This window comes from Balaenoptera musculus, chromosome 2, assembly GCF_009873245.2.
Source record: "Balaenoptera musculus isolate JJ_BM4_2016_0621 chromosome 2, mBalMus1.pri.v3, whole genome shotgun sequence".
Taxonomy (NCBI): Eukaryota; Metazoa; Chordata; class Mammalia; order Artiodactyla; family Balaenopteridae; genus Balaenoptera; species Balaenoptera musculus.
Genome location: NC_045786.1, coordinates 18,394,546 through 18,407,376, shown reverse-complemented (window position 1 = coordinate 18,407,376; position 12,831 = coordinate 18,394,546). Strand labels below are relative to the sequence as shown.

Sequence of the window (12,831 nt, the reverse complement as noted above, 5' to 3'; positions counted from 1 at the left end):
ATCTTAGTCTATAAGGAAATCTGTGTGAAGAAATGTAAAGGAAAAAAATCAGTTTTATTTCAAAAGCATTTTTCAGTATTATTGTTTTGAAGTAATTTCTAGCCTTTTCTTTACTCTGATTGATTTATAAGATGGATATGCATTCGCATAGGTGACTTAAGGGTTCCAATTTTAAAGAAAAATAATGGTGCTCCTACCCCACCTTTCCTGCCCCTACATATCTGTTTAGGCCCTGTGGGCCCTTGAAGTGGGGTACTTAAAGTATTAGCTTGAGGACTAACGACTCTTGAAATCCAGTAGGTATTAGCATGGGAACAGTTCTTATAATGGATTTTTTTAAAGATAGATTGAAATGCCTGATTTCTTAGAGACTTCACAGTTACCTTAGGCTATTAGTTCTTGTTAGTTAATACTGTTGTGTTACTGCTAATACTCCAGAAAAGCAAAGGATACTTATCAATCACTTTGTGGCCAGAATAAATTATAAAAACATGTACTACTGCATGAGTTAGACCTGAGCAGAACAGTCAGGTATTGACTGTGTGGTAGAGTATCGACTATTTAAAGAAATTATTGAAAGCTATTTTACTTTACGATTTCCTAGAATATATATCTTGATTTAAAAACAAATGTTTGGTTAATAAATCTGATTGTAAAATACTACAGTGACTTAGAAATTAAGAATGGTGTCTGAATCAAAATGAAAAATTATGCTACTTACATTTTAAATTATATCTATAAATTATTTTAAAAGCTTCTCTATCAAGCTTAAACTGTCAAGAGTAGAAATCTGTAATGAGAAGAATATAGATAATGAAAGTTAGTTTAAAATTTATTCCATGCGGGAAAGAGAATAGTGACTTGTCCTATCAGATATAAAACGTATAAAGCTCCACTAAAACAGCGTACTGGCTGCGGAATATACACACAGATCTCTAGTGAATCCAGACTTCTGCAGATCTAGCAGCTACTCTTCAGAGTCAGCAAACTCCTACGCTGAGAAGTTTACACTTACTGGGAATAAGGGGGGCTGCTGTAGGCTTCTGAATAGGGAGTTGATATCCTGAAAGCAGAATTTTTAGGTAAATTGGATATGCCAGAAATGGGAAATAGAGATCAGTCATGAGAGTGTTGCACATGATCCAAGCAGAGAGTCAACGAATGGCATTGAAAGTGAAAAGGAAAATAATGGGAGGAGGTGAGGAATAGTGTAGGAGGACAGGAGGACCAGCTGATTAAAGGAGGTAAACGGAAGGATGAGATAAGTGATGCTAATGTTTTAGGTAGGATTACTGGGATGGCCATGGTACAGTGACCAGAAAAGGAATGGTTTGGAGCAAAGGGTCTTATAGAAAGGCACATGTAATGGTGCAGATATGACTAAGTTCCCCCTACTCAGCACTTTTCACTGTTGAAATGTTACATTTGTTTGTGTTTTTATGTCCTACCAGATGGGTAAGCTCTCTGGGCAGAGACTACATTTTTGTTTTTCGTTTTTCTATCCTCAGTGCCTTGTTGTACCTGGCATGCAGTACGCACTTGGTCAGTACTTGCTGAATGAGAGTGGGAGACCTCGTGAGTTTTCTGGCCCAGCTCTGCCACTTAGTAGCTGATGGACCTTTGCCGAGTTCTTTAAGCTGTCTAAGCTGCAATTTTCTTACACGTAAAATGAGGATCCTAATAGTACCACATATATCTACCTCCTAGTATTCAGCCAGCTGCAGTGTTTATGCCTGTCTCTGACACACGATAGGTGCTGCATAAGTGTCAGTGATTACTTTTATTTCCTGACATTCATGCTTTTATGATCTGGCTCCAGGCTGCTTTTCCAAGTTTGTGTTCTAATGTTAGCTTTTGCCATCCGTGCTGCTGGAACGTTACCCATTTATTCATTTCGTAATTTGGAGAAGTATTTTTCGAGGACTGCCTATCTGCCTGCCACTGTTCTGGACACTGTCTGCCAGACCTCACATTCTAGAGAGGAGGTGGATGTACAAAACCAGTAGACAAAGAAAAGAACAGGATTATTTTACATAGTAGCAAGTGCTGTGAAGAAAACAGTTATGTATTAGATAGTTACTTCATTGGGAGTGGAAAGTGAAGGTTAGTTTGGTTTGGGGTCAGGTCAGGCCTGAGAGAGGTGTGTTTGAGCTGAGACCAGAGTGACAGAGGCCAGAGGTGAAACGCCCTACCCCAGGGAGTCTGTTTCAGGTGAAGCAGCCGTTTCTCTCCAGCTCTTGCTTCCGTCTCCCAATCCTGTTCCCCTTTTCTCAGTTGGAAGGCGTGGTGGAAGCACAGCAGGAAATTATGAGGGTTACAGTGAGAATGGAAGGGAAAGCTAAATGGTATTTTGAAGGAAACGACTTTGTAACCAGTGGACAGAAGAGACTAAAATGTCACATGGAGCACCAAGGTTGTAAGCCCTGGAGTCCAGAGCTTGAAGTGAGTGAATGTGGGAGGGAACTTGTGTAAGTGGTGGTAGCCGTAGCGCTTTATTATTTTTCATCGTCTGCTAGGATTGTCAGTGGAGTTATGCAGTTGAAATTTTTGTTTTCTTTGCTAGCAGTTTCAGTTGTCTGAACATTCAGCAGACCTTTCATTTTGATTCAGTGAACGTGGGAAAGTGTGTGTTTTAATACAGAGATTTTGTGGTTGTTGCCTAAATACTTGTATTGTCAATAGCTATTTTCACCTTGGCAGAAGCCGTCAAACGAATAGTTTTAGGTGTTGAGCATTAAAGGCCTTGTGGTGAAATCTGGGATGATGAAAAGTGATGCTTGAATATTACACGGCTTTGTACACATTTTATTTAATCTTAGAACTCTTTATTCATCTTAGTAGTTCTTAGAGTTCATCACAGTTATTAGTCTTTCTTTATAAAGCTGTTTACCCCTGGTAGACAAAGTGATCTTGAATCTGTCAGTTTTGCCCATACTTCTTACTGTCTGTAACAATCGATTGCGTTTTCTCACCTACTGATTGTGATTTTTTTGTTTGTTTAAAAGTGAAAAGTTACGTATTTAATGGTGATAAAATATAGAGAACTTTCTTGACTTTGATCTTTTAACCATTTTCTGTTAAATTCTTTGCAAAGTGAACTTCGCTTATTTAACAAGAAGAATCCGGGAATGAGCAAATTAGACTGTAGAGGGTTGACCCTTGGATAGGAGCTGTTGGGCTATAAGAGTATTGGAAAGTTTTAGAACAATACCCCTGAGTTTTTTTAAGTGAGACTGTGGTAATAGGTTTTTTTTTGCTACTCTGGAGGTCTTACTCTTTGTCTCTTCGGGCCTAGCAAAGGGAGTTGGGCTGGTAATTTTTATCTTTTTTAAAAATTATATTTCTAATTTATATATAATTAGTTTCTTTTGGATGTATTACTGAACTATTCTGCAGTTGATTATAACCCTAAAATTATTGCTCTAAAGTTGCACGTTACTTGTTTTCCTACTGATTTTGACATAGTGTCTATTGATATTACATTTGTTTTTCAGGTATCTCAACACCCAGTTTATTAAAAAGAATAAATTGACAGAAGCTGACCTTCAGTATGGTTATGGTGGTGTAGATATGAATGAACCACTTATGGAAATAGGAGAGGTAGGACATTCTTTAAATGACTGGCAAACATAAGAGTGTTTTTATATACTGAGGAAATTTGATTCACTGTCCTTTTCTTAAGGACACTGAGTGGACTATCTTAAAATTTTCAAGATTTAAAACATCCTAGGGAATAATTCCCTGGTGGTCCAGTGGTTAAGACTCTGTGCTTCCAATGCAGGGGATGCAGGTTCGATCCCTTGTCAGGGAACTAAGTTCCTGAAAGCTGCGTGGCTAAAGGGGGAAAAAAAAAGAATCCTGAATGTTAAGTAAATGAAATAGTGTCATGATTTCCTAAGAATCTTCAGATAGATGAGAAGAACAGAAAAGATGTGATGAGTATTATTTTAATAGTTAAATTAATGATGGATGAATGACAGAAGGTTAATAGTTCTGCTGTATGAAAAATCTCATAAAAAGTATTTAGAAAATGTTGAGACTCTTATGGTTGAAAAGTGTGAAGGACATGGACTTAAAAAGAGAACCTAAAAGAGAGGAAATACAAATTTGTGGATGCAACAAATTTATTTTAACTTTAAAATGTAATTAAAGAAATTCAGCGTAAAACAATAAAGTGTGCAGTTCAACCAATTCACTCAAATTTTTGAGGTACAGTTCAGATTTAAATGTGGAAAATTATAATAATATATAAAACATATACTGACTATGCAAGAAATACTCTAGTGCAGTGGTTTTTAAAATTATTATTAATTAATTAATTAATTAATTTACGGCTGTGTTGGGTCTTCGTTTCTGTGCGAGGGCTCTCTCTAATTGCGGCAAGCGGGGGCCACTCTTCATCGCGGTGCACGGGCCTCTCACTACCGTGGCCTCTCTTGTTGCGGAACACAGGCTCCAGACGCGCAGGCTCAGTAGTTGTGGCTGACGGGCCTAGTTGCTCCGCGGCATGTGGGATCTTCCCAGACCAAGGCTCAAACCCGTGTCCCCTGCATTAGCAGGTAGATTCTCAACCACTGCGCCACCAGGGAAGCCCTAGTGCAGTGTTTTTTTATTCATGTCGTACATATTTATCGAGTAGCTGGACATTCGGGATACAATGGTGAACAGACAGAAGGTCTGCTCTCCTCATGGGGAAGCAGATGCCAACTAAGTAAAGAAATTAATGTTAAATTTTGATGGGTGTCAGTGAAGGAAATAAACAACTAAGATGCAGCATTAGTAGAAATTTAAATTAGAATAACCCTTTTAGAAAGAAATTTATCCGTGTCTTTCAGTAGACTTTAAAATGTTCAATACCTGTTGACCAGGTAATCCCACGTCTGGTAATTTGTACTGCAAAACTAATATGGAAAAAAAGGTTTACATGTTTAAAAGTATTCCTTGCAGTCATTAATAAGGGTGACTAATGGGCTAACAGTCTAAATTTCCAATATCCAATAAAAATCACACATAGAAGACTATATACAATATGATTTTGTTTTAAAAGTAGGCAAAGGGATAAATTAGTAGAAAACAGTTCATAGAAACATTAATAAAGGGGAAGATGGTTTTTGAAAACATTTGGACACAACATTATATGTTTAATAGGAATAAAGCTGTAGAGGGGAAAGGATGTAGAGAAACAGATCAGTGGGAAATACCAGAATCTTAATAGCAGTTGCTTTAGTTTGTAGGGTGATAAGTGAATGTTTTATTTTATAATTGTTCCTTATCACTAACACCATCATGCCCACTCCTCTTCCCAGAGGAAATCACTATAAACAATTAGATTTATGTCTTTTCTGAATTTTACCTGCGCATTTACATATAAATATATATATACACACATAATAGTTTTGACATCAGAGCATACATAAAATTCTGCAACTTGTATTTCTTGCCTTTTGTTTAAAAAGTAGGGATATCAAATAATTATTAATTATTTATTAAACTATTCCCCTTAGTTTTCATTTTTTTGTTGTCACAAACAATACTGTGTGAACATCATTGTTCATTTGTTCACTTATTAAATATTTTTGAATCCCTCTGTGTGCTAGACACTGTACTATATGCTGGGAATATGGTAATGAGTAAAGTAAACAGAAATCTTACAATCATGGAGTTACATTTGTGTATATATCTGCTTGTACATGAGCAGAAATTTTCATGGAGTGAGTACCGGGAAGTGGATTTTCTGGGTCAAAGCACAGCCTGAACTTTGATAGCCCTGCCACCTTGCCTTTCAAAGGCTTTACCAGTTTGCCCTCCTACTACAGCTATAAAATCCCATTTTCTTATGTATTATCTTCTTTGTGCTAATTAAAAAGAAAAAGAAGGCAAAACCTGAAGAATGTTCCTTGTGGGAAAACAGATGCTTTTACTTATTTTTATAAAATTACCAGTGGATCAGAATAAAGTTATCCTAGGGAAACAGTAGAGAGGCTAAAAACAGAATCATACCTGTGTGGATGCAGCTACGTTGGAAACAGGAGAAATCAATTTTTTTTTTTTTAGGAGCAATCAGTTTTTGATACTGGAATAACTTGTACTCTGTATGAGAAAAACATATTGGAGTTTAAAGGCTTTCATGTGAAGGCAAAACTTGAAAACTTTGGAAGGCAGCATAGGAGCACACATATCTCCTTAAGGTTGACCTTAGGGAGCGAAAGAGTTCTTAAAAGACACAAGAATGCAAACAATAAAGGAAAAGATTGATAAATTTGAGCACATTAAAATAGAATATATTTTTACTTAAAAAAATGCTGTAAAGAAATTCAAAAGTCAAGTCACAAACTATGACAAAGTGCGATATGTAAAACTGTCAAGGGATTAATTTCCACGATATATAAAGAACTACTAGGTCGCATTGAGAACAAGACAAACATTAATGGAATAATGGGCAAAAGAGATGAATGGACAGTTTACAGAGAAAAAAGAAAAGTGAAATGCACAAAAATCATAAAAAGATGCCCAGCCTTATTCAGGAAATTGCCAGTTAAAACCTGAAGGAGGTCCACTTTATGTTCATCACATTGGCAAAGTCTGACCGGAGCCTGGCAGTAGCAGTTGTTGTCAGGATGTTGGCTTCAAGTGTAAAGTGGAAAACCACTTGGCTTTATTTAGTAAAGCTGCACGCATGCCTGCTCCTGTCGGCCAGCGTCTCCACTCGTAGGTGTGTGTCAGGGAACCACTTGCCTATGACCACCAGAAGGTGAATGCAGGAACAGCCGCAGTGTTCTCAGTGGCAAAAGCTGGGATCACAAACAGTGTCATCAGCAGTAGAAAGTAAAAGTTGATCATAGTGTCTTCATACAAGAGGATACTATATAGCAATGCCAACGATTGAACTATAAACTCTTTATCAATTTGGTTGGATTTCAGTAACAAAGTTACGGTTAAAAGATTATACATAAGAAATAAGATTAAAAAATAACAAAAAAAATAAATAAAATTAAAAAATAACAACAAACAAAACAAACCAAAACAAAAATCATACATGGAAGAGCATACAATGTGATTTTGTTATCAAGGTCAGAAACAGTCAACTTCAGGACTTCCCTGGCGGTCCAGTGGTTAGGACTCCGCGCTTCCATTGCAGGGGGCAAGGGTTTGATACTTGGTCGGGGAACTAAGATCCCACATGCCACGTGGTGTGGCCAAAAAAAAAAGAAATAGTCAACTTCAAAAATATCATATGGGATGGTTACACACTTGGTAGAGCTGTAAGGAAGGGAATGATTTAACACAAAACGCAGGATAGTGATAATCTCTGAGGGGAAAGAAAGGAGGAGGACATTTGGGGCAACAGTAATGGTGAAGTCATATTTCTTAAATTGGGTGTTGAATACAAGGATGTTTATTTTATTATTCTTTAAATTGACTTATTCTTTTATGTTTGTATGAGAGGTGTTATAATTTCAAAAACCAGCCAACAGCCAAATCACATTATTTTATTTAACATAACTCCTTTGTTTCCATTATAGTTTTGGCGTCTATAGCCCTTTCCTAATATTGGGCATTTAACAATCAATAAATTAAGGTTTTATAAAAATCAGTTATTTCTGTAAGATTTTCAATTAATGATAAAAGCTTAATTCTGTTCTTTGTACAAGTCTGATATGATAGTCATTGTCATTTTAAATTAGAAATTTATTTTCCTTATATTCAATTTTTATTTGAATTTTGAAGTATAGTTATAAATACTTCATTTGATGGGTGTTTTTACTTTTAAAAGAAGTCTTGAACAAATGTTTAAATCAAATACTAAGTAATTCAGCCTTGATGATTTTCATTTTTCCTGGCAGCTAGCATTGGATATGTGGAGGAAATTGATGGTTGAACCACTTCAGACCATCCTCATCCGAATGCTGCTCCGAGAAATCAAAAAGTGAGTACTGACATTGATCTTCTTGAGTCAGTTCTAATTTGCTGTTTGAAATGGTCTAAAATAGTGAACAGTTGCATGGCTGTCAACTGCACGTAGGCCTCATTTTACTGTAACAAGCCTCATTTTCCATTCTAATGCCAATATTTTAAAATCGTTTTATGATCTTTTGGTTTTGGGGGGCAGATTTCACTGTGACCTAATATGCTTAGTAAATAAATAAGTCCCTGAAGGAAGTGACTTGTTTTGTAATCCTGAAACGTCGTGGATCTTGTAGGCAGTGCTGAGTTGTTTGAACGTATTCTCAGCTGAAACCCTGATGACAATAACCTACTCAGGAAAACAGATTCTTCCAGTTGTTGGTCACCTTAATAATCAGTTAACTTGTGAGGTAAATTTATTAGAAAAGGGCTTCCCACTGTCCTCATGGCCCAGAATGGTTGACTCTTTACCTAACTGCTGTGTGAATAAGGTTTGGCACCAAGTAAGTTATCCTGTGGAGTCCAGAGTAGAACATTCTTGGTCAGCTCTGGCCTAGAAGATTCTTACTAGACCTCAGCTCTGGGGAATCAGAAACTGAAATCGCTCACACAGATAAATTTTAGGTGACTGGAACTACTGTGAAAGGAATTCTGTAGACCAATGAATTGCTGTGTGATAATGGCCACTCCCTCTGAAACTGCTTTCATTAAGAAGACCCAAATATGGAGTTTTTTATGTGAGGAAAAAAGCAGAGCATTGTTCTTACTATGGGGCTCCTAATAAGAAATAAGAGGTTAAGAAAAAAAGCCACAAAAGGAGAGACTATTTTAATATTTAATGTTAACACCAAATAGAAAATATGTGGTAGGAGTTAGTAACTTGGTTTTTAAAAATTGTCACTCACGCTTTTCATGATTCCAGTGTTTCCAAAGGTGATGAGAGAGAGGAAAGGCAGTAGTGAAGCAGTAGGGTGGAACAGTTTTCTTCCTTCCTCTTTCTCCACTGAACTATGACTGACTAAAAGAACACTTCCAACAAGAGTTACAGGCTACAGGCTCTAGGATAATTTCCTTTGCTAAGAAATGTTAGCTTTCTTCTTGACTTGGAATTCAGCTATTTTACATTAAAAGTATAATGAAAATATTGTTATAATTTTCTAAATGCACTTTTAATGAAATGTCTCTTTAATATAATTTTGATCCAACCTAGTAAATTTTCCTTAAGTGTGATTGTTAGCTTGTTAAAAATGAATTTTATGAAAAATTAAAGAAAATATAACTGTGAGAAAAATAATACAACAGTAGGATACTAATTCTGGAAAAGACATAGAGACTATATGTTTAGAGACATTAGGGCAACTTGTTTTGGTTTTGTTGTTAAAATCAGTTTCCATTAAAGTATTATTCAACATGCTTTACTAATATCTCATTTATTTTTTATGTCTACTCTATTAGGTAGGTATTATCTTACATTTTACAGCTAAGGGTACTAAGGCTTAATAATAATAATAAAATATGGAAACGGTGTACCAAGCAGTGATCTAAAAACTTTACGTGTGAATCCCATTTAATCTTCACCCTAGGTGATTGGTACAGTTTACCATTTTACAGTTGTGTTGCTCTATTCAGCTCCCATCTTCTTAATTCCAGAGATTCAAATCTGGAATTTTTAACTCTAAATCCATTATGCCTGTCATTTCAATCCACAGAATGTTTCTTCCACTCCTAGCTCCAGTACTTTAGCTTAATGATGAATATATTTTGGTTTTATAATGCTTTGAGTATTCTAGTGTTTTCACACATATTTTCTTTATTTGATCTCAAGGAGGCCAGGCAGGTTTTATTTATAAGTAAGCAGATTGAACTTCAATAAGGAAAAATGACTTATTGAACTTGATGTAGGTAGGAAAGAGACTCCATGTCTTTAAGCTTCCAGTTTGGGTCTTTCTGCTACATTGCTTTAACATCTATTTACCCATTGTCATGTGAGATATCATGGACAGATAGGGTGACAATAAAGCATGGTGAGAGAGTGGTAAATTGCCCAGAGCACTGGGAAAAGTAGATTGAAAAAGGTGAGATGAAGTGGAGAGGATTATACAGTGAAAAGATTTCAGAGCAAGGACAAATGACATGCCGGCAATCCCTGATAGATAGACCTGGTTTTATTCCTGCCTAGATAGGTCTCCCTTAGTGCTAACATTATTTAATGTAGTCTGAGAGGTTATTTTTTTATCATAATAGCCAAGAGTTGCTAAAAGAAAAGACATGTGTCTTTCCTAGTTCTTAAATACATTTAGTACTTGGTACACTGTTTACACTTGGACATCAACATTTATTAGATACTGCTGCTTTAAAACTGTTCCCAGGGTTTTACAGTTTGTTTAGCCCTGTGATTCTTAAGCACTTGTCCTTTAGCTAAAATGCTTGCTTCCACCACTCAGGTGCTTATCTGATACTAAGGATAACAGCTCTTTTCCTACAACTTGGGTTAGATAATCCCTACCTCAGTTAATTGTTCTTTATTTTACCCAAGTGATATACTTTCTCCATCTTTTCGCTGTGTGCTTTTAGCTTCATCAGTAGATGAATTAATTTGGTTAGCACCTTTAGGAAAAGAGTACTTCCTAATGTAACTTTGGTTGTGCAGAGGTATATTTTATGCTGCACCATCACCTGCATCTCTAGGAGTTTTTGTATAGACTCACACACAGAACTGTCCTTCATTTTCTTATTGTAAGAGAAATATACAGATCATAAAAATTCCCCAACTCACAGGTAGTGTGTTGATCTTCTTGGAAGATTTCAGAAGGTTGAGGGCCATCTCAGCCTTGAAAGAGGTAAAGTTATCTGTCAAGCTAATGGAGGATTTTTTCTTGTGAAATCAAAATGTTCTGCTAAGTGAAAATTCTTACTAGGCATGAATGCTGAAATGCTCAGTAAACTGTAATACAATTTCATGACTTTTGAAGAAAGTTGTAATTGGGTGGAGTGGGGTTTCTGTAGATCAAAAAAGACGGTCTAAAAAGGTCACAGGCAGGAAAACAAGACAGCAATATAAAGTGACGTAAAAGGCTAAACAACCATGTATCCTCTGCTTTTAAGGTACAGACTAGGTCCAGGCTCTTTTTTTGATTAATTGTATCCTATAAAGGTGGCTTCTTTTGAGGTATATAAACGCTACAGGAATAATCCCAGCTTCGTGCATTTTAGAGAAACTGTTTCAGTGAAGTACTAGATTTAAAAGTGGAATGTAGGTTGCAGAATTTTTTTGTTTGCTTAAGAGAGTCAATGAAACAATTGTTAGTTTAATTTTTTTTTCATGGTATCATGAAATCTGTACACATAAAATTTAATTGATAATCCAAAAGTAAAAGTGCTCCTCCTATATTAGGAAGAAAGAAACAAGTGATGTAATCATAGGTTGTGTATTTGCATGTTTTCACAGTGTCTGCTTCACTAAGGAAAGATAAAAGTAATTCTATTCATATAATAACTTGTCTTTTATAATAAAATAGAATTGCCAATTGGGACTTTCAGCATAGTAACAACCTAACATTGTTTTTAATTTTAATAAATAAAATGCTGTAACTTTGTGGATCTAAATGTTACAGTGTAAATATGAAATTAGAGAGAAGAAAGTAGATACATTTTTAAATGCAGGTAAAAGGAATTGATTAGATGCTTAAAGATACTGTTAAAAACACAGACTTTTTAATGCTAAATGGATTCAGAATTGCTTTCCTTTTTTCCAGTAGCTCTGCAGTTAACTTTCTAGTGTCAAGTAGTCTTTGAACAAAAATAGAAACTTTAATTTTTTAATTTTTGAAATTTTTAAAAATATATATGTTATTTATTTATTTTTGGCTGTGTTGGATCTTAGTTGCTGTGCGCGGGCTTTCTCTCTAGTTGCAGCGAATGGGGTCTACTCTTCGTTACGGTGGGCGAGCTTCTCATTGCAGTGGCTTCTCTTATTGCGGAGCACAGGCTCTAGGCGTGCGGGCTTCAGTAGTTGTGGTGCGTGGGCTCAGTAGTTGTGGCGCACGGGCTTAGCTGCTCCACGGCCTGAGGGATTTTCCCCGACCAGGGCTGGAACCCATGTCCCCTGCATTGGCAGGTGGATTCTCAACCATTGCGCCACCAGGGAAACCCCAAAATAAAAACTTTAGCAAGAGGGAAGAGATATGGGAACATATGGATATGTATAACTGATTCACTTTGTTATAAAGCAGAAACTAACACACCATTGTAAAGCAATTATACTTCAATAAAGATGTTTAAAAAAAAAAACTTTAAAACTTTAAATAAAATTCTTTCTTCCCCTTTGAATTAGGAAAATTTATAACATAGGCTGCTATGGCTGATTTGTGTTTTCTCTGGCATGTTCATATGTTTGTTATTCTATTTCTCAACTGTTAAGAAATTATAGATTTCATTGAGGAAAAATATCTTGGATAAAAATAAAATTTAATGTAGTAGTTTTTATTCTTTTGTATCTCAGTTTCTGAGAGATGTTTTAAATTTCCCAGCTCATTTTATTTTATTTTATTTTTTTTAAATTTTATTGCATTTTTATTTATTTATTTATTTATTTTAAAATTTTTTTATATTTATTTTTGGCTGTGTTGGGTCTTCGTTTATGTGCGAGGGCTTTCTCTAGTTGTGGCAAGTGGGGGCCACTCCTCATCGCGGTGTGCGGGCCTCTCACTGTCGTGGCCTCTCTTGTTGGGAGCACAGGCTCCCCACGCGCAGGCTCAGTAGTTGTGGCGCACGGGCCCAGTTGCTCCGCGGCATGTGGGATCCTCCCAGACCAGGACTCGAACCCGTGTCCCCTGCATTGGCAGGCAGATTCTCAACCACTGCGCCACCAGGGAAGCCCATCCCAGCTCATTTTAGATTTATGGATTTTCATCCGTTTAGTTGTTA

The 12,831-nt window shown here is 36.2% G+C and overlaps 1 protein-coding gene across 6 annotated transcripts in view; it reads left to right on the top strand.

Annotated features, from left to right (window-relative positions):
- CUL2 (cullin 2) overlaps positions 1–12,831 on the top strand; it is an 82,541-nt gene that overhangs the window by 35,258 nt on the left and 34,452 nt on the right. For all 6 annotated transcript variants that reach the window (XM_036843709.1, XM_036843708.1, XM_036843704.1 and 3 more), the window contains 2 exons: positions 3,495–3,600; positions 7,845–7,927. In XM_036843709.1, coding sequence (XP_036699604.1) covers positions 3,495–3,600; positions 7,845–7,927 — 189 coding nt within the window. The remainder of the gene's footprint in view (positions 1–3,494; positions 3,601–7,844; positions 7,928–12,831) is intronic.